The sequence below is a fragment of the Hemicordylus capensis genome, chromosome 9 (assembly GCF_027244095.1).
Source record: "Hemicordylus capensis ecotype Gifberg chromosome 9, rHemCap1.1.pri, whole genome shotgun sequence".
Lineage (NCBI taxonomy): Eukaryota > Metazoa > Chordata > Lepidosauria > Squamata > Cordylidae > Hemicordylus > Hemicordylus capensis.
Genome location: NC_069665.1, coordinates 31,285,500 through 31,311,067, shown reverse-complemented (window position 1 = coordinate 31,311,067; position 25,568 = coordinate 31,285,500). Strand labels below are relative to the sequence as shown.

The 25,568-nt window shown below is 52.9% G+C and overlaps 2 protein-coding genes across 3 annotated transcripts; one reads left to right on the top strand and one right to left on the bottom strand.

The window, feature by feature from the left end:
- Positions 1 to 1,033: 1,033 nt before the first annotated feature.
- Positions 1,034 to 10,216, bottom strand: DPEP1 (dipeptidase 1). Its single transcript, XM_053271364.1, has 10 exons — positions 9,825 to 10,216; positions 7,549 to 7,681; positions 6,438 to 6,570; positions 5,677 to 5,827; positions 5,142 to 5,211; positions 4,056 to 4,232; positions 3,444 to 3,528; positions 3,289 to 3,364; positions 2,456 to 2,591; positions 1,034 to 1,800 (listed from the first exon to the last, which is right to left on the bottom strand). The coding sequence occupies exons 1-10, from the start codon at positions 10,214 to 10,216 to the stop codon at positions 1,624 to 1,626; spliced, it is 1,530 nt and encodes a 509-aa protein (XP_053127339.1). The 3' UTR covers positions 1,034 to 1,623.
- LOC128334325 (sulfotransferase 2B1-like) lies at positions 4,226 to 24,687 on the top strand. Of its 2 annotated transcripts, none has more exons than XM_053271015.1 (6): positions 4,226 to 5,231; positions 17,945 to 18,153; positions 18,501 to 18,627; positions 21,058 to 21,152; positions 22,422 to 22,602; positions 23,758 to 24,687. In XM_053271015.1, the coding sequence occupies exons 2-6, from the start codon at positions 17,956 to 17,958 to the stop codon at positions 23,874 to 23,876; spliced, it is 720 nt and encodes a 239-aa protein (XP_053126990.1). In that variant the 5' UTR covers positions 4,226 to 5,231; positions 17,945 to 17,955; the 3' UTR covers positions 23,877 to 24,687. The 2 variants fall into 2 exon arrangements, with proteins under 2 accessions (XP_053126990.1, XP_053126989.1); XM_053271014.1 differs by lacking the exon at positions 4,226 to 5,231 and adding an exon at positions 13,879 to 14,059.
- The last annotated feature ends 881 nt before the right edge of the window (positions 24,688 to 25,568 follow it).

Genomic DNA, 25,568 nt, shown 5'->3' with positions numbered 1-25,568 from the left:
GTGGGGTTGGGGAGGCTGCCCCCCTCTGCAGAGCAGCACGCAGGGGGCCCGCTCTTGAGCCCGGGAGCAGCGCCCCCCTCCTCGTGCCCTGGCGCTGCTCCTGCTCCTCTCCCACGCAGGCCTCTCTTCTGCAGCCGGCTACCCAAAGCAACAGGAAGATGAATCCCTGCCCAGGTCTGTTGTCACAGGTGCCTGCTGCCGCTGCCGCCGCCTCCACATCAAAGACAGGCTGTTCTCCAAATGCCAGCGGAAGCGGCTAATGAGCCGGTTGATTTGCTAATTAATTGGCTAATGAGGAATGCTTGGCCGAAGAAGAAGAAGCCTGCGAGGGAACGGGGGGGGGGGGAGAACCAACACTGGCCAGTTGGGCGTCTCCGTCTCCGTCCGTGCGCAAACTGTGCTCCAGTGCCGTGGTCTGGGGTAGCGTTCCACATAGGAAGCTGCTCTCTACCGAGTCAGACCCTTGGTCCACTTAGCTCAGTACTGCCTACTCTGACTGGCAGCAGCTCCTCAAGGTTTCACGTCCTACCTGGAGATACCAAAGATTGAACCTGGGACCTTCGGCGTGCAAGCACCGATGCTCTTCCACTGAGTTTCAGCCCCGTCCTCTTAAGGGGAATGTCCTACAGCGCTCACATGGAGTCACCCATCCAAATGCAAACCGGGGTGGGCCCTATTTAGCAAAGGGGGCAACTCATGCTCTGTGCCGGAAGACCAGCTCTCTTCCCTAACTGTTTCTGGCCACAAGGGGGTGATTCCACCTGGCCAACAGGCTCTTGCTGAGAGTGTGCGTGCATGAGAACAGGAGAGCACCACCCTTTGAACCCCAAAGGCCTGGGCGCTGCACCTGGACAGGTGTGGGAGGGCCGATCCCCTCCTCTGGAGCCACTGGGGCCCCCTGCTCAAAGATGGCCAACAGCTGTCCTGCACGAGGCTTCGGGAAGGAACTCTTCCCCCAGACTAGGGAGGGCCCGGGGCAGCTCCCCTCATATTCTACCGTGCTTCTACGCACACAGTTCGCAATCCTCCCATGTTGAACGACAACAGAACCTTTATTGGAAGCCAGGGGAGTGTCGCGGCTGATTTGGGTCATAGCAAGGATTGTATAGGATGCGCCTCCCCACAGCATGCATGAGCAGGACAAGGGGAGAGGGGGAGAAGGGGGACCAGCAATAGGGGAGAATGAGCAGTAGGACCGGGGCACAGGGAGGGACCCAGTCTGCGAAAGCGGGTCGTTCAGGAGGGGCCTGGAGGAGACGAAGAGCTTGCCGGGTGGAGAAGGGAGTTTTCCTTGTGACGGCAGCATCAGCTGGGGGAGGCGGAGGAGGGGGCTGCGCACCATGCTCCTCCATGCGCTGTGGGGCAGAGAGGGGCTGGGCCCCAGACTGGCTCGATGGGCACTTGATGAGGCTTCGTTCTCCTCCTGTTGCAATGACTAGAGCACGGCTGTCGGGCAGGGAAGAAACGCTGCCGGAAACGCTGCCCTCAGTGGCTCCCAAAGCAACAAAGTGGTCGCAAAGGGGGGGCTCTGGAGGGGGGGAAGAGCCATGTCCTGCCCCGCCACTGGGCTCAGCCGCTGAGCATGCCGCCAAGGGGCCCCCAGCAGGCAGGCATCCTGGGCTCCTAGTGGAGCAGCGCAGAAAGGAGAACGAGCCCCAGCACGCCTGGCAGGAGTCTGGGGCAGCCTCTGCTCTTAGCAGCCCCACTGGGGTACCCGTAGCTGGTCCGGCACGTCCCCTCCAGCTCCTGGTAGGCGATGGGCACGTCATCGGGAGCTGCAAGGGCCATCTTGTCCCTCACCTGGGGAAAGAGAGAGGCCAGGTTAAGCCTCCTGCACTGAGTCATGGGCAGGACTTTGGGAAGGGGTCAGGAAATGGGAGGAGGAGGCCAGATCAGGAGGGTGTGTGTGTGTGTGTGTGTGTGCAGATTCGGAGGCTTTGGAGGGCTGCAAGGTCTTCTGGTGCTTCCTGGTCATGGCCGGCAGCTTCAAGACAAAGTGCCTCTCTTCACTTTCCCAATGCCCTCTTCAGGGGTGGGGACGGATTTTAGTTACCAGTTACTTTGCATTTTTGTATAGCAAATTTTGTGGTTAAAAATGAAAGAAAAGGAAAGGAGAGAATACCAGTCCTTAAAGCCTGCACCCGGAGGAAGGAAACGTGCAGGAAAGTGAGGGCATTTCAGAGAGATTATTCAAGGGACAATTCGCCAGCTGTCATCCTCCAGTGGGAAGCAATAAAGCAGGCAGGACCTGCAAGCAGGAGACCTTTTTGCTCAAGCTGCCAGCAACCCTTGTTGAGCCGGACATACTTGTGAGTACCAAGTCCAGTTTCTGGCTGTGAAGAAAAGCTGAGCTCCAGCAATGCTCAAGGGCTCTGTGGTGGAAGCAGCTGAGATGCCCACAGCCCCTCTCCCTGCCCCGAACCCACGACCGGCGCCTGGCTGCTCTCTGCCTCACCTGTTCCACGCTCTCGAAGACCCGCAGCAGGTTCTCTGCAAGGGCGCCTCTCACTTCCTTCTCGGTCCAGTTCCTCCGCAGCAGCTCTGCAACTAAGTCTGGATATTTGGAGACGTCCTCCAAGCCAACTGGGACTCTGAGCAGGACCAAAGGGTGAGGAGATGACAACAAGGACGGAAGGAAGGGAGATGACAACAGATAGGAGATGACAACCGGGACGGAGAGCCAAGGCTTCCCTTGGGAATCGGCTGTGCTGGGAGCCTCAGTGAGAGTGACGTCCACACAGGGCCCCCTTACTTCTACTGCATAGGTGGGGGAAGGACCAGGGAAGCTGGTCTTGTAGCAAGCATGAATTGTCCCCTTTGCTAAGCAGGGCCCACACTGGTTGCATTTGAATGGGAGACAACATGTGAACACTGTAAGATATCCCTGGGAAGAGCATCTGCCTATGTGCATGCAGAAGGTTGCAGGTTCCCTCCCTGGCAGCATTTCCAAGAGAGGGCCGAGAGAGATTCCTGCCTGCAACCTGGGAGAAGCTGCTGCCAGTCTGGGTAGACAATACTGAGCTAGAGGGACCAAGGGTCTGACTCGGTATACGGCACATTGGGGAAGGCCTGTCCAAATTAAACTCAGTTAAAAAACTAACCAGGGAAGGTGTCCAGTGGCAGGGAGTTCCAGAGATGATTGCTGAGAAGTCATGCTTGTGCACTGCCACCAGCTGGGCCTTAGAAGGCAATGAGGTGCCCAAGAAAGCCCCTCTACATGCCCCACACTAGTTCCAGGCGGCCACCTAACCTTCTGTTCAGGTTAATGCCACCACATCCACCTGATACCTGGTAACGCCATCGTAGTCTCCTCCGAATCCCACAGCCTCTGCGCCAGCAACACGTTTTACGTGGTCCAAGTGGTCTGTGGGTGGGAGAAGGGGCAGAAGTGTAAAGAGCCCCTGGGCGTGTTTTGCTCTCCTCCTTTCCTGCCCCCCACTCACCCGCCACCTGATCAAGCTTGGCTTCCGGGCTACAGGAGACGTAGTCGTTGTAGAAGTTCACCATCACTAGGCTGCGGGTGGTTTTCTGCAGGAAGAGGCACAGGGCGGGTTCAGGCACCCAGGAAAGCGCTGCTGCCGCTCCGGATGCGGCCTTCTCCCCCGCCCCCCCCCCGCCCCCAATTATCCAAGGCCCACTTTGTGCTGGGGCCCATCCTGCCCGCTCCCCCCCCCCCCAGCATGAAAACTGAGCCGCTTCCCAGCCGGATCAAGCCAGGTCACCCACTGCTCGGGAGGGAGGGAGATTCCAGGCCCCCCCCCCCGGCCCGGGTGCCCGCCTGCATATGCAACCACCTTGAGGCTCCTTCCTTGGGACTGAGAAGGGAGCCATCGCTGTGTCAAGCAAACCCCGTCCTCCTCTGCAGGTTTGCAAATGGCAAGCTGCCGATTACCGGCCCACCGGGACGAGGGAAAGGAAGGAGCCGGCTGGGCCAGCTGAGCCGCCGCCACCAGGTGCGGAGCTGCGGAGGAGGCGAGTTTCGGGCAGCCTCTCCCCCCTCCTCCTCCTCCTCCTGCAGATGCTGCCAGCCCAGGCGCACCCTCGCCGCCACTCACCACGCGCTGGAGCAGGCTGTCGGGCACGTTGCGCCGGCTCGGGCAGACGGCGAAGGCGGAGGAGTGGCTGAAGATCAGCGGGGCGCCGGAGGCGTCCAGAGCATCGCCCATCGTCTCCACGGAGACATGAGCCAGGTCGACCAGCATGCCCAGGCGGTTCATCTCCTTCACCACGCGCTGCAGGAGGACGAGGGGAAAGGCCGGGGCTGGAGCCGCAGCAGGTCCCTCTACCCCCCCCCCCCGCTTGGGAGCAGCTCTCCCGAGGGGGCTCTTTTTCCTCCCAGCACTTGCTCCTTGAGACCCTTTTTGAACAGCAAGGCCTGAGATTGCACCCCGGAGGAGCTTCTGCGTGCAAAGCAGCGGCTTCACTTCTGAGCGGTGCCTCCCCCAGCCCAGTTGAGGAGCCAGAGGCTTCGCTTTCTCTTGGGCCTCTGCCCACAGTTTTGCAATTATTATGATTATTTCTTGTTGACACAGCCAGGCAGGTGTTATTGACTGGTTGGTTTTATCCAGACACCGAGTCCTTCCCAAGGACCTGGGAGGGCTGGATTTCATGATCAATATTGTTGTTATAGATATCATCGCAAAATATAGGCTGTTCCCAGTAAGGTTGCTTTTTGTAACTGGCTGGTGGCGATTTCTGTGGCCCCTCTGGTGTTGAGGTGCTCTTCAAGGTCTTTTGGAATTGCACCCAGGGCGCCAGTTACTAGTGGGATTCTTTGGGTCTTCTTCTGTCACAGCCTTTCAATTTGAATTTGTAGATCTTTGTATTTGGTGATTTTTTCTCTTTCTTTTTCTGCTATCCCCTGGTATTGCTGTATCGATTATTTTAACTTGTTTTTCTTTCTTCTCGACTACAGTGATATCTGGTGTATTGTGTGGCAGATGTTTGTCTGTTTGTAGTCGGAAGTCCCATGATATTTTTGCCCTAACCCTAACCCCCACCACTCTCTCTACATTCTCCAGGCCTGTGCAAGTGGCACTAGAGAGACAGAACCCCCCCCCTCCTCCTCCGAAGGGCTGTGCTCACACCAGGGCACACTGTTTGGGAAGCTGACCCCTGACCCCCTCAGCCTCCACTCTCACCTTCCCAAATTCAGTCAGGCCATGATGGACGGGCTTCTCGTCCGCTGTGTCTACCAGCCAGTTATCAGCCCTGCCGAGGAAGAAGCACAGGTGAGATGAGGCGGGCAGGAGTTCAGCAGGCCCTTTGCAATCTCTAATGCAGAAGGGGCTTTTGTTGCATTTCCTGACGGTCCCCCAGCCGGCCAGGCGCCCTCCCCTCTACGTCCTCCTGTCCTAAGGGGGTCTCTCCTCCCACATGGTGGAGTTTCCCTCACCCCAAAGCCTCCAGCTGTCTTGTTGCGCTTGACGGATCCTAGTGCTCGATTTCTGCGGGGGGTGGGGATTGGACTTCAGATCTTTCTCACCATTGCCCCTGCTGATAGATTTGTCAGGTTGATATGCATGCATGTGCCTCCTCACTAGCAAGGGACCTGCACTCTGCACATGCCCAGAGGCACCCAGTTAACAGACTGGTGCAGAGTTCTGATGCTGAAAGCAGACACCAAGCGCTGGGCTTATTTTCTAGCACAAATGTCCGGGTTCCTCTTGACCTTACCAGGGCGTGTTGCAGCTGTGGGTGAGGGTCATATAGCGCACCCCCAGCTGGTAGAAGGTGCGCAGGACTGCCAGGCTGCTGTCAATGGAGTGGCCGCCCTCTACCCCAATCAGGCTGGCCACGTGGCCAGTGCGGAAGGCATCCTTGATACCTGTGAAGGAAGCATTTCCTGTCAACCAGCAGTGTGGAAGGGGAGAGGGCCATTCAGATCTGTCAGCCAGCCTCCTATCACACACCCCTCTGTACTTAACAGGACTCTAGTTCCTTTAATTATAGGGTAGGAGGGAGAATTCTGGCAGAAGCTACTTCTCCTGGCACTCATGCACAACCAAGGGACAAGTGGCGCCTGCTGAAATGGCCACTGCCCCCCCCCCCATGCTAAACAGTCCTGAACTGAATACATGCCTTGGCCATGGATGGACATCAGATGCCGCCTTCTACAGAGTCAGGCCCTTGGTCCGTAAGCCCAGCAATGTCTACTAGGGCTGTGAACGGCTCTCCAGGACTCCAGACAGGGGTCTTTCCCGGCCCTACCTGGAGATGCTGCTAGGGGTTGAACCTAGTCAACAGTGACGTAATCACACGAGGCTTTGCGACCGAGGGTCCTCTAGATTTGATCAGGGCATCCCTCCCTGTGGAATGGCTGTCATTCAGGTGGATGAGATGGAGGGACATCTGCTCTGGACTGAGGAGGACACAGCCTGGGCTAATCAGCCCAGCCAGGGAGTGGCTCTTCCACCTCTGCGGTCTCCCTCCCTTACCTGCACTGTCAGTGACACATGCAAAGGCATCTGGGTATCGGAGGCACATGCGGTGGATGACATCGATCTGCTCCAAGGTGCGTTTCACAGCATCTTTGTTCTGAGTCTCGCAAGGCACATAGGCTGCCCAGAACTGAGCAAGGAGAGAAGGGAGCAAAACAAGCGTTTCCAGAGCATGAACAACCTCCTCTTTCTTGCTGCCTGCGTATAAACTCAGCAGCCACAGAATGTCTACAAACATTCAAGTTGTTCATGGACCAGTGTCAGCCTGTAGAATGTTGACAGGCAATACTCTGGCCCTGAAAAATCGCACACAATGCAAGGACAGGAGAAGCTGTGTGATGTTTTGGGGAAAGGAAGTGGACATGTGATGGAGTTTAGCCCCCTACGCCACAAAATGGGTCTCTTGCAGCACATGCTGGTGTCTGGGATGTACTGAGATTGCAATTAGTGGATTAGTCCTCTGCACTTTAGTATAAACACTCCCAGGAGAGCTTACAGTTAACAATTAAAAGCAATCAAAAAAATATGAACAATACAAATATCTTTAAAATTAGGGAGGGAAGAAGGAAAGAAAGAAAGAAAGAAATAAAATGTTAAATTCAATTGAGAAGCTATTGTTAAAGGTCTGAGTAAATAAAACAACTTCTTTACTGGAGACAAACAACTGAAAGGAAAACTTGCAAAACGTTTGCATAAGTGGAGAACCATGTGGTTCTTCAGATGTTTTGCAAGCTTCCGAACTTCACAGGTTCCTTTTCAGATAAAGATCTTCCCAGTTAAAAAAAGAAAGAAAAGAAAAGCGTTGGTTCTGTTATCTTATGTGGTGTGTTCAGGCTGCTTTGATAGGCACTTCCACTTGCACTGTGTTTCCGTAGGTATGGAGAAGAGTAGGACGGCTCTCCTGTGGCTTGAGGAGATGCACAGACGTGGGAATTTCAGCTGGTGCAGCCTGTCAGGTGGAGGGGGGGTGGGTGGGGAAGCTGCACCTGTTGAAGCTCCCTCTTTGCTGAGCCTTCTCAAGGCACAGGAGACCCGTGGTCCCCTTTCCCAAACGGCAGCCCAGTGAGCATGCCCTCCATCTCTGCTGCCTTTTCGGCCCGCTCCTTACCTGTGCTCCCACATGCCCTGTCTGTAGCTTGGGAATGTTGGTGTGTGTCTCTTGGAGATGGGTCAGGTTGGCTGCTTCCAGGGACAATTGGTTGTTGAATTTTTTCAGCAGCTGCCAGGGCAGGTCATTGTGCCTGGAACAGGAAGGGCAAGAAGTTCCCACGAGGAGTGCCAGGCAAGACCATTGTGCTACCTGGGCCTCCCATGAGGTTTTCATCTGTGCTCATTTGTTTATTTAACTGAGACTGGTGTGTTACACTGAAATGTCTTATGTTTTTATGTTTATCAGCTTTTAGTTTTTCTTTTCTTTTCTTTTCTTGCAATAAGAGGTCTTTTTGTTGAGAGTTGGAGTTAATATGCGCATTCCATCGCCGACATATTGAATTATCTGGCTGATGACTTCTTAGGAACATAGAAACATAGGAAGCTGCCATATACTGAGTCAGACCCTTGGTCCATCTAGGTCAGTACTGTCTATACAGACTGTCTATACAGGATACCTCTCCTATGCAAGCGATGGTCATGTGAGCAAGCCGGTTATCTCGTTGGTGTCTGGGCTTCAGATGGGGCAACCTAACCTCCCTAGCAGTCAGTTCCCATGAACCCCCCCATGGCACTGACTTCCAAGTACAGGGGGAAAGGGTCCAGCTGAGAGATGTTTCCTGTGAAACCACTCCAAGTCGGAGTTGCCACTGGTAGAAAGTTGCAGACTGTTAGGAAAGAGGCCTGCCTTCAGCTTGGTAACGGGATGATTTGGGCCCGGGTGCAAGAGGCAGGGACGGAGGGACATAACTGCAAATCTCCCTTCGTACTTTTCCTCTCTAGGGTAAAAGATAAAGTTGTGCCATCAAGTTGGTGTCGGCTTCTGGCACCCACAGAGCTCTGTGGTTGTTTCTGGTAGAATACAGGAGGGGTTGACCATTGCTATCTCCCGTGCAGTATAAGATGATGCCTTTCAGCATCTTCCTATATTGCTGCCGCCTGATAGAGGTGTTTCCCATAGTCTTTGTTCACGTGAACATTCCCATAGTCTGGGAACCATACCAGCGGGGATTAAAACTGTCTAACTTCTGCTTGTTAGTCAAGCATTTCCCCGCTGCAGATGGTGTTTTAAAAAAGAAAGTGTACTTTGCCAAGCAGAATGATGCTGGCTTTTCTCCAGTCTTGCTTGTGGGGAACATGAATGGAGATCTGTTTCCGAAGTTGAAAAGGTGATTGACCTCTCGGGTACAAAAGACAGGTTTTAGAGGTGCAGCCCTGGGGTCCTGATGTAATCCTTGGTCATGCTTTGGGACAATTATGCAGTGCCAAAGTCTAGTGCAACTTCCCTTCCGTGAGTTCGCCCTGCTGTGTACAACCTCTGCACCTGGTTTGCCCCTTGAGTGGCCACCCTCCAGAATTGCCCTCCTGGGGTCTCCAGAAACCGGCACCAATTCCACAAGACTCTTGAAGGCAACTCTGCCCGGAGAGGCAAGTGGCCTTTAATGCCGGGATTTTCTCAGCTAAATGAGGCAAATGGCGGCCCTTGAGACTGGCCACATGAACTTTGTACTTTTGCATCAGGACAAACTTTTGGCCTGCAAGAGGGAGAAGCCCAGCCTTTCTGCCAGGCGAGTGGAGCCCTGCCTTTGCTAGGCAATGCTCCTTGCCCTCATCTGAGAGCCTGGGTTAGGAGATCATGACAGCCCGGGCAAAAAGCCAGCCTAATGATTAACCAGGTGAGCACATCTTGGTGAGAAAGCCAAGGCCAATGATCTTGAGGGCTGTGAGAAAATTCATCATGTTGTAAAAATAGGAACACTGGAAGCGGCCATATACTGAGTCAGACCATAGGTCCATCTGGCTCAGTATTGTCTACACAGACTGGCAGCGGCTTTTCCAAGGTTGCAGGCAGGAATCTCTCTCAGCCCTATCTTGGAGATGCTGCCAGGGAGGGAACTGGGAACCTTCTGATGCTCTTCCCAGAGCGGCTCCATCCCTTAAAGGGAATATCTTACAGTGCTCACACTTCTAGTCTCCCATTCAAATGGAGATGCCAGGGAGGGAACCTGGGACCTAGATGCTCTTCCCAGAGCGGCTCCATCCCCTGAGGGGAATCTCTTCCAGTTGTCACACTTCTAGTCTCCCATTCCAATGCAACCAGGGCAGACCCTGCTTAGCTAAGAGGACAAGTCCTGCCTGCTACTGCAAGACCAGCTCTCCTCTCGTGGTCTAGGCATGGCTGCTTCACACCCTCCAGCCTCCGGAAACTGCAGAGAGGGACGTGCTCATAAGAACCCCAGTTCTCCAGCTCCACCCTCCACGACCTGCTGCCTTTCTTGCGATGGCCTCCCTTGTCCCTCCCCTCCACGGCTGGACAGCTGCTCCGTCCCATTCAGCTGGCCTCCTGCCTTTCCAGGAAAAGGCCGGACCAACTCTGCAAGGCTGCCCAGGGAGGCCTCGACTACATCCACGGAGCTGCATTGGTTTGGCTGGACAGCACCGTGCACAGCTGGTCGCGTGGACAGCAGCAGCAGCTTCTTGGACCAGCCCTGGATGGGGCAGTTCACACCCTGGAGGCTGCTGCCTGTGGGAAAGGAGCCCTTGAAGTGGGGGGCTCTTTCCAGACCCCTCAGCTGCCTCCGCCCCAGCTCAGAACCACTTGGACGTGAGCAGTAGCACTCCCTCATCTCTCCCCCATCATCCCACTGCAGAGAGAAGGGGTAGGAAGGAAGGGTGGGTCTTACCCATCTATCACAGGAGTTCCATTCATGATTCTCAGGGCTTCCAGCTGATATTGATCTGCTGAGCAGAGCAAGAGGGAGGGGGGGAGGAGGAGGAGGAGGAGGAGGAGGGGGCAGCTGGGCAGTGGCAGCAGCATCCTGGCTGAGGGTGGCCTGGTCTGGTTCCTGCACCTTCCTTCCTTCCTTCCTTCCCTCGAGGCCCTCACGCTTCCCTAGAGGGGATTCTCTTGCACTGGTGGAATTCCAAGGGAGGAGCTCTGATGGCTTCTTTAGCTTCCTGGAGCAGGAGTGGCTGACTCTAGGGTTTACATACCACCCCACAGTAAATAAATAACTGTTTGGGAGGAGTCATGGCACCATTTCCGTGAGCTGGGTTCAGTTCACCTGCCACATTGCAGCTTACTGCTTGGGGCGAGGTGGGGTGGGGTGGGGTGGGGTGGGAGGCTTCCTTGATGAGAGGCACCTGGGCACCCACAGAGCCACGGAGCCCAGCATGGCCATGAAATGCCCCCAAATGGCTGCATCCACTAGGAAACATGGTCCTTCTCCCACCTCCGTGTCTAGAGCACGAGGGTCAGTTGGCTCTCATGCTGAGCTCACTTCCAGAGGCATCTGACATTTGGCTCAGAGAAGCAGCGCGGAGGCCTGGGAAGAGACCTCCATGGCCAGTTTTAGGGTCATCCTTCTTTCTTATCCTTTGCTCCTGACGGGCTTGGAGAGACGTAGCACTCGTCTCTTTGCACAGCCCCATCGGCCTAATCTAGCTTTTGTAATAATCACCTCTTTTAATCTGAAAGCAGAAGACTGGATTGGTAGATGCAGGCCTGGATCTGCTCCGGGTGGCTTGGATGATCTTAGAACGGAACAGAAGACGTCTGCTTTATTTAGAATAGAAATGAAGACATCTGGGGCGGGGGGGGGATGATAAAGGTTTGTCAAATAAAACACGGTGTAGAGGAAAAGAAGGCAGCCTCTCTTGTGCTAGAATCCGGGAGCTTCCAGGGAAATGGATTCTGCAGGAGCACAGGACCACAGGAAGCTATACCGAGTCAGACCTTTGGACCATCTAGCTCAGTATTGTCTTCACAGACTGGCAGCGGCTTCTCCGAGGTTGCAGGCAGGAATCTCTCCCAGCCCTATCTCATTGGAGATGCTGCCGCCAGGGAGGGAAATGGGAACCGAGATGCTCTTCCCAGAGCAGCCCCACTCTCCCCTGCGGGGAATCTCTGACAGTGCTCACACTTCTAGTTCAGAAGCAGGATGCCTCTGAATACCAGTTGCTGAGGAGAAAGAGAGGGAGAGGAGTTACCCCTGCTAACTGAGCAAAGAGGCACCTTCTAACATGGTGTTTCTTTCATATCGAGCAGGGGGAAAACAACTGGCTTTTTCCAGCCCCAGGACGGTCACCCTTGCTGCTCCATAGTAGGTAGCGTTCTTCCCTTTATATTGTTACAGTTACTATGATTCATAGACTGCTTTTCAACAAAAGTTCTCAGAGCAGTTTATATAGACAAATAAAGAAGATGCTTCCCTGCCCGCAAAGGGCTCACAATCTAAAGAGGTATATAAAATAGACACCAGCAACAGCCCCTGGAGGGATGCTGTGCTGGGGTTGGACAGGGCCAGTTGCTCTCCCTCTGCTAAGTAAAGTTGTGCCATCGAGTCGGTGTCGACTGCTGGTGCCCACAGAGCCCTGTGGTTGTCTTTGGTAGAATACAGGAGAGGTTGACCATGGCCATCTCTCGTGCGGTAGGAGATGATGCCATTCGGCACTTTCCTCTATCGCTGCTGCCTGAAAGAGGTGTTTCCCATAGTCTGGGGAACCTACCAGCGGGGATTCGAACTGGCAATCTTTGAATTGCTAGTCAAGTCATTTCTCCGCTGTGCCATTAGGTGGCTAAATGTTAGGAAATCACCACTTTTAAAGATGCCTCTTTGCCCAGTTAGCTCTGCTTGTGGGCTTCCTCGAGACATCTGGTGGAGAAGGGATGATGTGGGGCTAGTGAAGTTGAAGTGAAGACAGCCCTTTTTGTTGAGGCTTTTGGCCGATGAGCTCTCTCCCTTGCTCTTTTTAGCACATCAGCTGTATTTGCTCTGTTTTTCCTGTAATTGTTGATATCTTATTGTTAACCGCCCTGGGGACTTAGGATGAATGGCGGGATATAAATATAAGTTTAAAGAAGTGTGATCCAGTGTCACGAATGTCTAGGCAGCTCCTCATGAGCTCTTCTAGCCCCCGCTTGGTTTAGGCACTCCCAGACCCAATGTCTCGGAAATAGCGTGAGAGGCCTTTGGCTTGCCGTGCACAGTTGTGGGTACAGATTCTGTCTGGGTGAGGAGTTGTTTCCATCTGCAGGACCACAGAGAGTTGATGTATGAAAAGTCAGCCAGGTGCAGGAAAGCCATGGTACGCCTTTGCAGCGTGATGTGGTTTTTGTCTCAGCGGGCGCTGACTTGGCTCCTCCTCCAGATCCGCTTCTGGGCTCCTTTGTTGCTGTTGAAAGCCATCAGTTGTGCATGCATTGAAAACCACGTTTAAGCGCTGAGTCTAGGATGTGCTGCTAGCTATGTTTACTTTCCACAGGAGGGGGAAATGGAGCTGGACCACTTGCATTAGATTGATAATCTGCCTGTTGGCTTTCCTTGGGCTCTTGAAGGGATGTTCAGTTAAGCCGACATCTCTCCTATATATTTTGAAGAGTTTGTTTGTGCATAATCACCATTACCTACACACCCATTTTTGTATGAGCCTTCCTGCTACTTAAATTACCTAAATGCACTATTTTTGATGCTGGAATATGCTGGGTGAAAAGTTTTTTTTTTTAAATGGGGTTTGTATTTTTAAAAGAAATTCTGAATATAATAACCAGATTTTAAGTGTGATGGTTTTAAACAGGTTTTTAACATTCAAGAATCAGAGAAATAATCCATAAACGACATCATGCCCAAGAGAAGCAAATCTTTCCCAGATTCGAATGTATTGGCTATTGTTAGCTGAAAAGAGCCTCTGTGTTCAGCAGCACTGTACCTCTGTAGTAGTAGTAGTAGTAGTCTACATTCTAGTTACTGGGAGACAAACAGTGGGGCAGGGAAATTGTGCCTGGCTTGTGGGCTTCCGGGAGGACCCATTTTGGTCTGAGCCAGCTGGGCTCTTCTGATGTTCACAGAGAGGATGAGAAGCCGTATCTGTGGTTATTCCCCATGCTAGCTAAATGGAACCTCTGTGCACCGATGCAGTCTACTTCTTCTAATTTTCAAATGCGGTGGGCAACCAAAAGGGCATGCCCGTTGCCTTCAGGCTCTGCTTTTTGTTGAAAAGCAGCCTCTGGATACTCAAAACTGTAAACGGGCAGGAGCACCCATAAACATGCAGGCAGCAAACCAGTAAGAAGAAAGGGCCTCCCTCCTGGCCTGTTCCAGTGCCCCATCTGCAAATGATTTCTTTTCCAATTCCACTGAAATTCAGTACTTCGGCGGCTGAGTTTAAAGAGGAGGCCGGAAAGAGGAGAAGCAGGCAGCCCTTCTTAGAACTTCGCTCAGCCTGCCCCTCCCTCCCTCCCTCCCTCTCTAGCACAGGGCGGGAGTCCTTGAGTCTAGGGCAGCAGCCAGCCTCTCTTCCACCCCACACCCTCGTCATTCTGCTCAGCAACATGGCTAGGCTGGATGTGACGGAGACCTTTGAGGGCATCCGCTTCCCTGGCCACCTCCACACCCAGGAGTCCCTGAGCTTTGCCAGTACCTTCCCGTTCCGTGACTCAGACACCCTCCTTGTCACCTACCCGAAATCTGGTAAGAGCAGGCTGTGTGGGGTGTGTGTGTGTGTGTCCCCCCTTAGAAGCCCACATGGACCTCTGCCCTCTTTTCTTCGGATGCAAAAGCATTGCTTGGGTTGCAAAAGATGCTGGGTTTTTGGAGGAGCTCAACTCTCTCTGGGAGGGGAGACAGAGCGCTGCTTGTGGCGTCCACCTTCACCTCACTGGGGTAAGTGGGGCTTGTGCTGCTTCTAAAACCTGCAGAGTTCCTCTGACCAGAGGGGGCAGTGAGGCAAGAGCCGTTTGTGTGGACATCGTGGGAAGTGTCGTCTCAAACCACTTCCAGGCTTCTGAAAACTTACCGTCTCGTCTAATCTCGTCTAACATATGCAGAAGTAAAGGAACCTTAAAAGAAGAATCGCCGCTGACTTCTCTCCCCTTGGGTGGGTCTGGCTGGCTCTTTCTTCCCTCTGCAGCACAGATCATGGATGGGCATATCAGCAAATTGCCAGGGGAGTGGGGCTTTTTGGGTGGGGGCACCAGTCTGACGGCCCTTCCTCCCTCCCTGCAGGAATGTTCTTCCTTTGATCCAAGATCCCAGCTGCCTTCCGCCGCCTCCTCCTAGCTCAGCACTGTGACTGCATCGTGAGCAGGGGTGTCGCTATAATGGAGTGGAGGAAGGGTTCAGAGAACCTGCCCCCCCAGCTCCACCCCTCCCTATTTGCGTCATTATCTCCCTCACTCCAAGGGGGCGAACATGGGCCCCCTCTCCCCTAGCTACACCCCCGTGAGTCTCCATCGCTGGCAAAGCTGCCCAGTCAAACGTGTTGCTGTAAGAGGTGGGGGGGCTGCACGAGACTCACACAGGGGTGGCCCAGGGCAGGGGGAGGACCAGAAGAGAGACCCATGGCTAAGGATCCCTTTAGAAAGAGGCTGGAGCTCTGACGTCCCCCAACACAACATTTGTGCCGTGTTGTACTCGGGCACAGTGAATTCACCATGCGCTCTCCCCTCAAATCCAGCCCAAACACCCCCTGGCCTAGAAGAACCCTGCTGGAGCTCCTAATAGAGGCCTGCAGCAGGGTTCTGTAGTAGGAACAGTACAGAACCCTGCTGCAGGCCTGTACTAGGAGCTCCAGCAGGGAGCTGTCTATAACCTTTTAAAGAAACCTCTTAAGTTGCCTGCATGAAGCCTGAACACAGGAGGCTCAACAGACATTAGGGCAGCCCCAGGTGTGGTAAATTGTGGCCGAGGATGCTGGGAGTTGTAGTTCGGCAACATCTGGAGGGCTGCCAGTTGGGAAGCCCTGCCCTAAGGTGAGCAGAGGCGAAGGAAGCCCCCAGGCTTGGCACCAGGCTTGAGGGGTTTCTGCAGGTGCAGCTTTCGAAGCTGCAGTCACCCCGGTGAGACTCCTTTGAGGCCACAAGCAGCAGAGAAATCTGAAACATGTGGCAAAGAATGCCAGCCTTTGATCACCTTACAAGGGGACATGAATAGCTTTGTTCTACTTTTTGATCATCTACAACTGAGTCGACCTCAGGGATATAGAGGAAGAAGGTGAAAAGAGCAGAGTGTGTCAGAGGAAACCCACAGGGCACCTGACCTTGCTTTTATGCTCAGACCATCACCTGGTGCAACCATAGGTGCCTCACTGGGTCCAGCCTCACACTCCTACTATCATGGTTCCATAGGAACATAGGCAGCTGCCATATACTGAGTCAGACCATGGGTGTATCTAGCTTAGCATGGTCTTCACAGACTGGCAGTGGCCTCTCCAAGGTTGTAGGCAGGAATCTCTCCCAGCCCTCTCTTGGAGATGCTGCCAGGGAGGGGACTGGGAACCTTCTGCTCTTCCCAGAGTGGCCCCATCCCCTGAGGGGAATCTCTTACAGTGCTCACACTTCTAGTCTCCCATTCACATGCAACCAGGGTGGACCCTGCTTAGCTAAGGGGACAAGTCATGCTTGCAACCACAAGACCAGCTCTCCTCTCCATGAAAAGTGTGCATTTGCTGCACCTGGATTTTGCATCATGATGGGAAACTTGCATTCTTCACTCCCCCCCGCCCCCCACCCCACATTCTGTGCCACACATGGCTGAAATGGGACATGTGACCTCAGAACCAGCCCACACAACGTGATTATGGATGGAGCCCAATTTGAGGAGTGACGCACCCTGGCTCTGCTCTATTTCTGCCTCTGCTTCCTGTTATGGAACCAGTTACTAATCCATAATGAGGACTCATTAGGAAAGGGATTGAAAACAAAACTCACGAAACCAGTTTCATAACTTATTTCTGCAAATCTGTGATGCACCTGCATCTGGAATACTGCGCACAGTTCTTTTTGGCCCTGCTCAAAAAGGATATTAAGGAGTTGGGGAAAGTGCAGAAAAGATTAGATTAGATTGTGAGCGCTTTGGGGGGACAGGGAGCCATTTTATTTCTTTATTTATATCTACGTAAACTGCTTTGGAGACTTTGGTTGAAAAGTGGTGTATAAATATTTGTCATACTGTATTGTATGTATTTGTTTATTTTGGCCCAAGGCCAGCATAAATGCAGAAAGAAAAAGAAACAACAGCAGTAAATACATAAAATACATAAAACATTAATACCTTCAAATACCGTATACATGGCTAATTTCGTTCAAATAAAACCAGTTAATCTGAAGTGCACAACCCAGCATCTCGTGCCTCAATCACTCTAAACCGAATCTTGCTTGCTATGAAGAGAAATTTTGCTACCCTCCTGTAAGCATGCTCTGACCTAGCAGTAAGCAGGGAAAGGACCTTGTCCCCATCAGAAGGGCAATTAGAATTGTAATGAGTTAGTCGTGGGGAGAGAAGCTTTCCCCTTAATTCAGTATAAAATCTGCACTCCAGCATCAGATGTTCCGAGGTCTCCACTTCACTGTTCTGGCAGGGGCATCATCTTTGGTCGTAGGGCACCTTCACAAAACGTCCTTCCAATATCACTGTATGAAGGGCGTTAAGTCTAGCCGCTGAAAGAGCCCTACAATGATCCCCATTAGAGATCCTAAGTAAATATTCAGCGGGGGAATGACTGCTGATTTGATCTCCTAAGAATAGGCCAGGCCCTATTTGGGCAACATCCCCCAGTCATACTGTATTCATATTTGTAAAACGGCAGTCAGAATGACCAAGGCACTTGTTCCCAACCAGGGTTCCTCCGGATGTTGCTGGACTACAACTTCCATCACCCCCAGCCACAATAAATTAGAGCTGGGATTAATGGGAGTTGTAGTTCTGCAACATTGCAGTAATTTATTCATAATTGCAGTAATTCATTGCAGTAAAGGAGAGGAGAGCTGGCCTTGTGGTAGCAAGCATGACTTGTCCCCTTAGCTAAGCAAGGTCCTCCCTGGTTGCATATGAAAGGGAGACTGAAGTGTGAGCACTGCAAGATATTCCCCTCAAGGGATGGAGCCACTCTGGGAAGAGCATCTAGGCTCCAAGTTCATATGCGTGGAACCTAGGAGGGCCGCTTCCAGCCAGTGTTCTCGATGGTCCAAGGGTCTGACTCAGCACAAGACAGCCTCTTATGTTCCTCTGACAAATAGGAACCAGCGTGGGGTCGTGGTTAAGAGTGTTGAATCAGGAGAGCGGGGAGACCGGATTCAAATCCCTGTCCAGCCACGGAACTCCCCGGGTGGCTCTGAGGCAGTCACCTTCTCTCTCAGCCCAGCCTACCTCACAGGGATGTGGTGAGGGTAAACATAACCCCGCACACCGCTCTGGGCTCCTTGGAGGGACGGAGGGATAGCAATGTGTACATTAAATTAAAGACCAAAGTGGTATACAAGTCCCTACCTGCAGGAGCTGCCTCTGTGACGATGCTGGGTGTGTCTTCATTCGGGGCCCACCCCTCCGTGACACACTCCTCCTCCTCCCCCCGTCTAGGGACCACGTGGATGCAGGAGATCCTGACCTTTATCTACAGCAAGGGGGACCCTGGGCCAGCCAAGACTATCCCCAACTGGGTCCGGATTCCCTGGTTGGAGCACCACTACTTCAAACAAACACTCCAGCAAACCAGCAAACCTCGCCTCTTCACCACCCATCTGCCCCAGCAGACGTTGGCAGCTGCTCTGAGGAAATCGAAGCCCAAGGTGGGTGCAGGGAGACCCCAGAGCTTGTGAGTTCCTGGGCGCTGTCTTGAAACTAAGCCAGCAAGAGGTTTCCTGGAGGCATCTGGTGGACCTCTGTAGGAAGCAGGAAGCTGAGCTGATGGGCTTGATCCTGCAGAGACTTCCTCTGGGCTCAGTCCCTGGCAGCAACTCCAGGCAGGCTGGAAAGACCTCCACGAAAACCCTGGAGAGCCACTGCCAGTCCGTGTAGACAATACTGAGCTAGATGGACCAAGTACAAGGCAGCTGCCTATGTTCTTATGGAGGGCAGGGCTGCCCTTTCAGAGAGAGGCTGGCTTGTTAACCTGTGCCCTGTTCTCTCCACACAGGTGATTTATGTGGCCAGAAACCCCAAAGACGTGGCTGTGTCCTTCTACCACTTCCACAAGATGGCCAACTTTCTTCCTGACCCTGGTTCTTTTGATGACTTTCTCCATCACTTCTTGGATGGCAGTGGTGAGTGGGACGCATCAGGTGGTGTCTGCAGGTGGTGTCTGCAAAGAAACCCGGGAAATGTTTGGGAAGCCTGTTCTCAGTTTTTCTTTAAAATAATACTTGGAAATTGTCATGCAACTACCTAACTTCATAGGCGATAGGCTTGTCTCCACTCATAACCAGAGTTAAGGAAGGCACAGCCAAGAGAACTTGTGCTGTATGATTTCTAGCTCAGATGGTCCGTAAGTTTCCACCCTGTTGGCTGACTGCTGTGGAAACTCTTTCCCAGTAAACACCCACAATGCTGATGACCTCAATTTTGCCTGTTTAATCCTAGGAAAAAATACTGCTTGCAAAGACCTGGAGGCATTTTAACTTCGTTTGGTTCAAATTAGGGACAGTATCCTAAAATTGTTTCGGAAAAGCAGATCCAGAAGTCACCAAAACTTCTAACTTGCTCAGAGTTGAAATACATGTTATGCTAATGGCATATTTGGCCAATTCCGCCCATGCTAATGGGTCAAAGAGGCACCTTTGAACTTGGAGGATCTCTTATATTTAGCAAGGGGAGAGCAACTGGCCCTATCCAGCCTCAGGACAGCATCCCCCAGAGGCTGTTTCTGGTGCCTGCCTTGTACCCCCTTGTGTTTGAGGAGAGCTGGTCTTGTGGCAGCAAGCATGACTTGTCCCCTTAGCTAAGCAGGGTCTGCCCTGGTTGCATTTGAATGGGAGACTAGAAGTGTGAGCACTGCAAGAGATTCTCATTAAGGGATGGAGCTGCTCTGGGAAGAGCATCTAGATTCCAAGTTCCCTCCTTGGCAGCATCTCCAGATAGGGCTGAGAGAGAGAGACTCCTGCCTGCAACCTTGGAGAAGCCACTGCCAGTCTGTGAAGACAATACTCAGTTAGATAGACCAATGGTCTGACTCAGTATATGGCAGCTTCCTATGTTCTTTTCAGACTGTGAGCCTTTCGGGGATAGAGAAGCATTATTTCATTTCATTTGCTGTATAAACCACTATATTTGTTGAAAGGCAGTATAGAAATGTTTTAAATAATGGTAACAGTGATAATAATGCTTTTCATTTGAGAAATAGCAGCGAGGGTATAACTATTTGCCCTGGAAGGGAAGATGATTATTGAGAAATCCAATAGGTGTAGATTTCCCCGGCAGTGGTGGGGAAGTTGAACCTGCTGAATGTCCGCCAAGTTGAATGTCTGTTGAATGTCTAACAAGTCACTGCTGACTCGTTAAAGGTGCAAGAACCCTACTTAAACTCTGTGGTCTGGGGCAACAGGCGTGAGGCATGACTCTTTCTCTCGTGAAAGTCTCTCGGACTTTCTGATGGTTCCCTTTCTGTCAGAGGGGCCCCCCCTCAGGCATGAGAAGGGAAAATGTACTGAGTCATATGGTGACTGTTAATTGTAGAAATATAAATGGAACAATTTGTAAAATACATTTCCTCTAGTGTGGCCACATGTGGAGTACTGTGTACAGCTCTGGTCACCATACTTCAAAAAGAACAGTGTAGAACTGGAAAAGGTGCAGAAGAGGGCGACCTAGATGATCAGGGACCTGGAGCATCTTCCTTACGAGGCAAGACTACAACACCTGGGGCTTTTTAGTTTAGAAAAAAGATGATTGAGGGGCAACATGATAGAGGTCTACAAAATCATGCATGGTGTGGAGAGAGAGAATTTTTTTCTCCCTCTTGCAGAATGCTGGAACCAGGAGTCATCCCATGAAACTGATTGCTAAGAAATTTAGGACCAACAAAAGGAAGTACTTTCCCACACAATTAACTGATGGAATTCTCTGCCACAAGATGTGGTGACAGCCAGCAGCCTGGGTGGCTTTAAGAGGGGCTTAGATGGCTACTACCTGTCAATGGCTACTAGTCTGAGGGCTATTGGAACAATTTGTAAAATACATTTCTGGGCTAACCGCCAAAGCCCAAATTGTTGTGGGCTAACCGCCCAGAGAACTTGCGTTTTGGGTGGTATAGAAATATAATAAATAAATAAATAAATATTGGCCACCTCCATCCTAAGATGCAAGATGTCTCTAAATATCAATTGCCGGGGAGTAACAGCAGGAGAGAGGGCATACCCTCAGCTGTTGCCTGTGGGCTTCCCAGAGCGATCTGGTGGGCCACTATGGGAAACAGGATGCTGGACTAGATGGGCTTCCTTGGTCCTGATCCAGCAGGGCTGTTCTGATGTTCTATTTGACTTTGCTCAGTCGAATCGTCTGAGAGCTACTCAATGGACTTGCTGAAAACCTGGCAAAGGGCTGGAGGTGGAAGGGACTCTGCACGGTAGTCCCAAGACCTGGGCAAGTGCTATGGGGGTGGCAGGCATTCCTGAGACATGGGTGGAGAAAAGGGCTACTTCAGCCCCCTCTTGGGGCCTGTGGGGCCTGACCCAGCTCTTCTTCCCTGCCCTGTACAGTCCACTTTGGCTCCTGGTTCCAGCACATCAAAAGCTGGCTGAGCTGCCAGGCAGAGCTGGGCCTCTTCTGCATCACCTACGAAGAGCTGCACCAGGTGAGCTCACCTAGAAACAGGTACAAGACATATTTAATTATCCTTCTATTGGGCCTGCTGAAGACAGCTGTGGAAGAGCAAGTGGGATGGGGGCATGGACCTTGGTCTTGAGTAACAAGAGGGCGGTTTGTGCAGACAACAGGGAGATGAATTGTGTTGATCAACCCAATCATGCATGCTCCTGACAGGAGGGAGGGTCTCCATCTCCTCCTCCTCCCTTGCTCCATGAGTGTGTATCCATCGTAACTTCTCCATCAACCTTGTGACTGAATTCAGATCCCAGATGGGGAGAGAACTTGTGATCTGAGTGAGTTTTGGGTATAAGGTCACTAAGACTGTATGAAGTTTATCTGTGTGGTTTTAAAAACTTATTTCTCACTCTTTAAAAACCCAACCACAAACAAACCCAGAACAGAATGGCAGCCAGTTCCTTCCTGCATTTTCTTAAAACAGAAAAGAAGATGGTCAGCAAAAACAACGAGAACCAGTTGGCAGTCTCTGTCTCTCTTTCTCTGTCTCTCTCTCTCTGCATTTCCATTTTTGAATCACTGGATGCCTAGGTATCTCAAGCCTGCAAATACATTCCTCTTTCTTCAGAGGAAGAATCTGGGCAAGAGGGTTCTGTGAAACTCCTTGCATTGCTCACATCCCACCAGGAAGTTTTCCACACCCAGCTTTTAGCCTGCATCTTCCGAATGCCCCCGTCACCCTCCCATATTGGCCAGACTTACCCTGATGTCCCTGCAAGTTATTAGGGAGCACTTCACCCACAGTTCAGGTTTCTCATTGTGTGTCAGAGTGTAGCCCGATTTATATCCGGGGTTAAAAAAAAACCCACTTTTTGTGTCGTTTTTTCTGGGCAGCTTTAAAAGCCTCGCAGCATTAAACCTTTGGGAAAGCCGGCTGTCTGGGAAAGCTCCAGGCCAGCTCTCCAATAGCCGGGCGGGCCCTTTAAAGACAGCTTGGGGCCTCCCACAGATGTTTGCTAGCCCCTGGCGCTGATACAAGCCTCTGTCAACTCCTGCTACTCAAAGACACTTTCCAGAGACCTTCAGCCTTCAAGTGGTAGCAGTTTGCTCTTGGCCACTGGCTTCTTGTGGGATAACGATTTTCCATCCTGGCTTTTGTTAAGTTGCCGCCTGGGGATTTGCCTTACATGGGCTTCTTGTGAGTGAGTGGGCGGGGGTGGTGGTGGTGGTGGAGGGGAGGGGGCTGCTGCACCGACCAGGCTTGGCTGAGCCCCCCCCCTCTCCCCTTCCCTCACCCCAGGACCTCAAGGGCTGCGTGGAGCGGCTGAGCGCCTTCCTGGGCTGCCCTCTGCAGCCGGACCAGATTGCCTCCATCTGCCAGCACTGCAGCTTTGCCTCCATGAGTGAGAATACCACGGCACACCTTGCACTCATTCCGCGGGAGATCATGGATCCAAGCAAAGGCAGCTTCATGAGGAAAGGTGAGCGGGTGGAGAGAGCCACACCGGCCAACCGTTCGGAATGGGGAACAGGGACCACGCAAAAATTGTGCCCGCCCCCCACGCCAGGTGGGCATTCTCTGCAGAGTCAATAGAGGGCAAATAGCCAAACGGCTGCCCCCCAACTTCTAGCTCGTTTAGGAACACATTAAAAAGCAATGGTCCCTGTACAGATCCCTGGGGGAGGGGGACCCCACTCCTTACTCCCAGGTAGGTGGGTATAGGACTGGAACCGTTGCCACCCAGTGGCAGGTTTAAGGAGAGGCACTGTGGGCACCTGCCTGTGGCAGAACAATTTGAGGGGTGGCAGATTTTGCCGCCCCTCTCTGGGCCTGCAGATGGGAGGAGGGGAGCTGGAAGGAGCTCTCTCTCGCCGCCCCATCCCTCCACGCAGCAATGGGCATTGCTAAAAGGGGGGACCTTCCCCTCGCCAGACCACCCCCTCCCCCACTGTAGCTGCTGCTGCCCCATCCCGTCAGGCAGCAACATCTTGAAAGGTAAATGGGGGGGGCCTTTCCCCTCGCCCCCCCCTCGCTGCATCTGCCTGTGGCCTTTGCTGCTCTATCCTACCTCACAGTGGTGGTTTTCAGAAATAAAAGGGGGGGGGCTTTCCCCTCCCCCCCTTGCTGTGGGCCAGCAGCCGCCCAGAAAGGGGCAGCAAATCCTTGGCTGCCTATGGGTGGCAAAAAGCTTAATCCACCCCTATTGCCACCTCCCTCCTGGAAAACATCGAGTCCCCCCACCACCACTGAGAAGGCCCCATTGAATTCAGTGGGCCCCGCTCCCAGGTACAAGGGTAAGAACATTGCCGCCTTTGCCCCCATCCCCAGAAAAGGTCCTCTGGGTGCCCATATTCCAGATCTTTGGGACCTGGTGTCGGCAGGGGAGATGGTGCCCGCTGGGGCTCCCCAAAGGGTGTGCTCACCAGGCCACAAACATCTCTCCGACTGGACCTACTCGGGAGGTGGGGGAAGCCTGCTCAGGCAGCTCCTCTAGAGCAGGGCTGGCCTGAAGACCAGGGAAGGGGTGGGGCTCTTCCCGGCTCTACAGCCCCTGAGTGGCAGGAGCTCCCCGCTTGGAGGGCGCCCGCCTTGCCCGGCCAGGGCACCCAGCGCAAGAGAGTTCTTCTGCTCGCAGGGATCATCGGAGACTGGAAGAACCACTTCTCCTTGCGGCAGGACACGCACTTCAACCAGACATACCAGCAGGAGATGGACCACTGCGACCTGGGCTTCACGTGGCGGGGGCTGGACTGACAAGTGCGTGTCCGAAGCCCCGGCAAGCTCTGGGCACCACCACATGCCTTGAGCACCCAGCCCTGCAGGCAGAGGTGGGTGTGCCTGGCCAGCTGGCTGCAGGACGGAGACTTCCTGAGCAACACTTTCTTCACAGTGACTGTGTGCCCTTCCAGAATCAGGCCCATGGCCCCTCTGGCCAGGAATTCTCTCCCCACACCACAATGAGCTCACAGCAAGCCCGTCTGGAGTCCCTATATGGTTCCCTGCTGCAGAGTCCAAGGTGGGCTTCAGAGCCAAGGAAATCAGCTGCCTGTCTCACCCTGTTCTCCTCTGGTGGGGGGCGGGGGGGGCGGCTGAGCACCATTTGGATGGGAGGCTGCTAGGGCAACCCTCTCCTGGATATTCTGCACTCTTTAATCAAGAGCTGGCACACCCGGGACACCAACAAATGTTTTCAGATATTCCCAGACATGCTTATCTGGGTGGCCACTGCTGAAAACCAAATCCTGGACTCCACATGCTCTGCTGTCATCCGGTAGGACCGGAGTCATTCCACCCCCAGAGATGGCTTTTGCTTGGCATTCAGACACCAGCCCAAACTCAGACCGCCTGAGCAGCACCATCTTGTGCGTATCTCGAACACTGCAAGACTCCCAGGAGCAAAGCGGACTTTGAATAGCCAAGTTCCAGAAGGAAAGCTCAAGCAAGTTTGTGCTACAAGTTATGCTGGAAGCTGGGTAGCGTTTCTGCGGAGGGGGGGGGGCGGAGCTGGTGGATGGTTTAACTATGCCAATAAATCCATGTCCCCCCACCCCCCTGCTTGCCAGGATTTCTCTGTAGTGTGCTTAACTGGTCTGTCCATGTGTTAATGAACACGACACCATCTTCCAAGCTTGGTACTACCCATGACTGCAGTGATGTACACTTACAGTTGACACAGGGTCTTGATACCGACTCGCGTTTCATAGTCCTTGGACCTCGCTGTGTCCAACGTTGCCCTTTGTTCCCATGGGTGTGTATTCCTGCCAGCTCAGGGCGCCATTTTGTGCCTCCGAGGCAGTGGGTTGGGTTTCCTGCAAGCTTCTGCTGCCCTGACTTTGCTCCTCTAGATTGCCAAAACTTGTTTTTGCTGCAATGGGTGAATAGCTTCCCTGCTGCTGTAATACTGAATACCACGTCAGAAGCAATGCAGAGCTTATACAAAGGCATCAGCGTTGCATTTCCAAAGAGAACAACACCCTCGATGAATTTAAAGTTCCTGCAGATGCAACATGGATCACGAAGCCGGTAAACCGAGCCTCCAGTTAGACACCTCACACCAATGCCAGCCTGCCTTCTTACACACACACACACACACACACACACACACACACCTTTCAGGACAGATATCTGGGTTGACAGATGGCTTAAAGGGAGATCTTAGTTTGACATTTTGTCCACCATTTGGGAGGGCGTCGTCTCTTGGAGATGGAAGAGCGGGGCTCTCGGTTGTGCTCCAAAGCCAGCCCTGGGTGTCTCAAAGCATCCTAGAAAGATGACGACTCTTCAGGGACCTCACTACGGGGTAGCCCAGGGGATCACAGGCCCCCGGTGGATGGCTCATCAGCCACCTCCCTCCTTCATGACCCCTGCCAAAAGGAAGTACAGCAGTGGAGGCACCTGCGAAGGGTGGGGGGTGGGAGTGAGCTCCGGGCCCCCACTAGCTCTGCT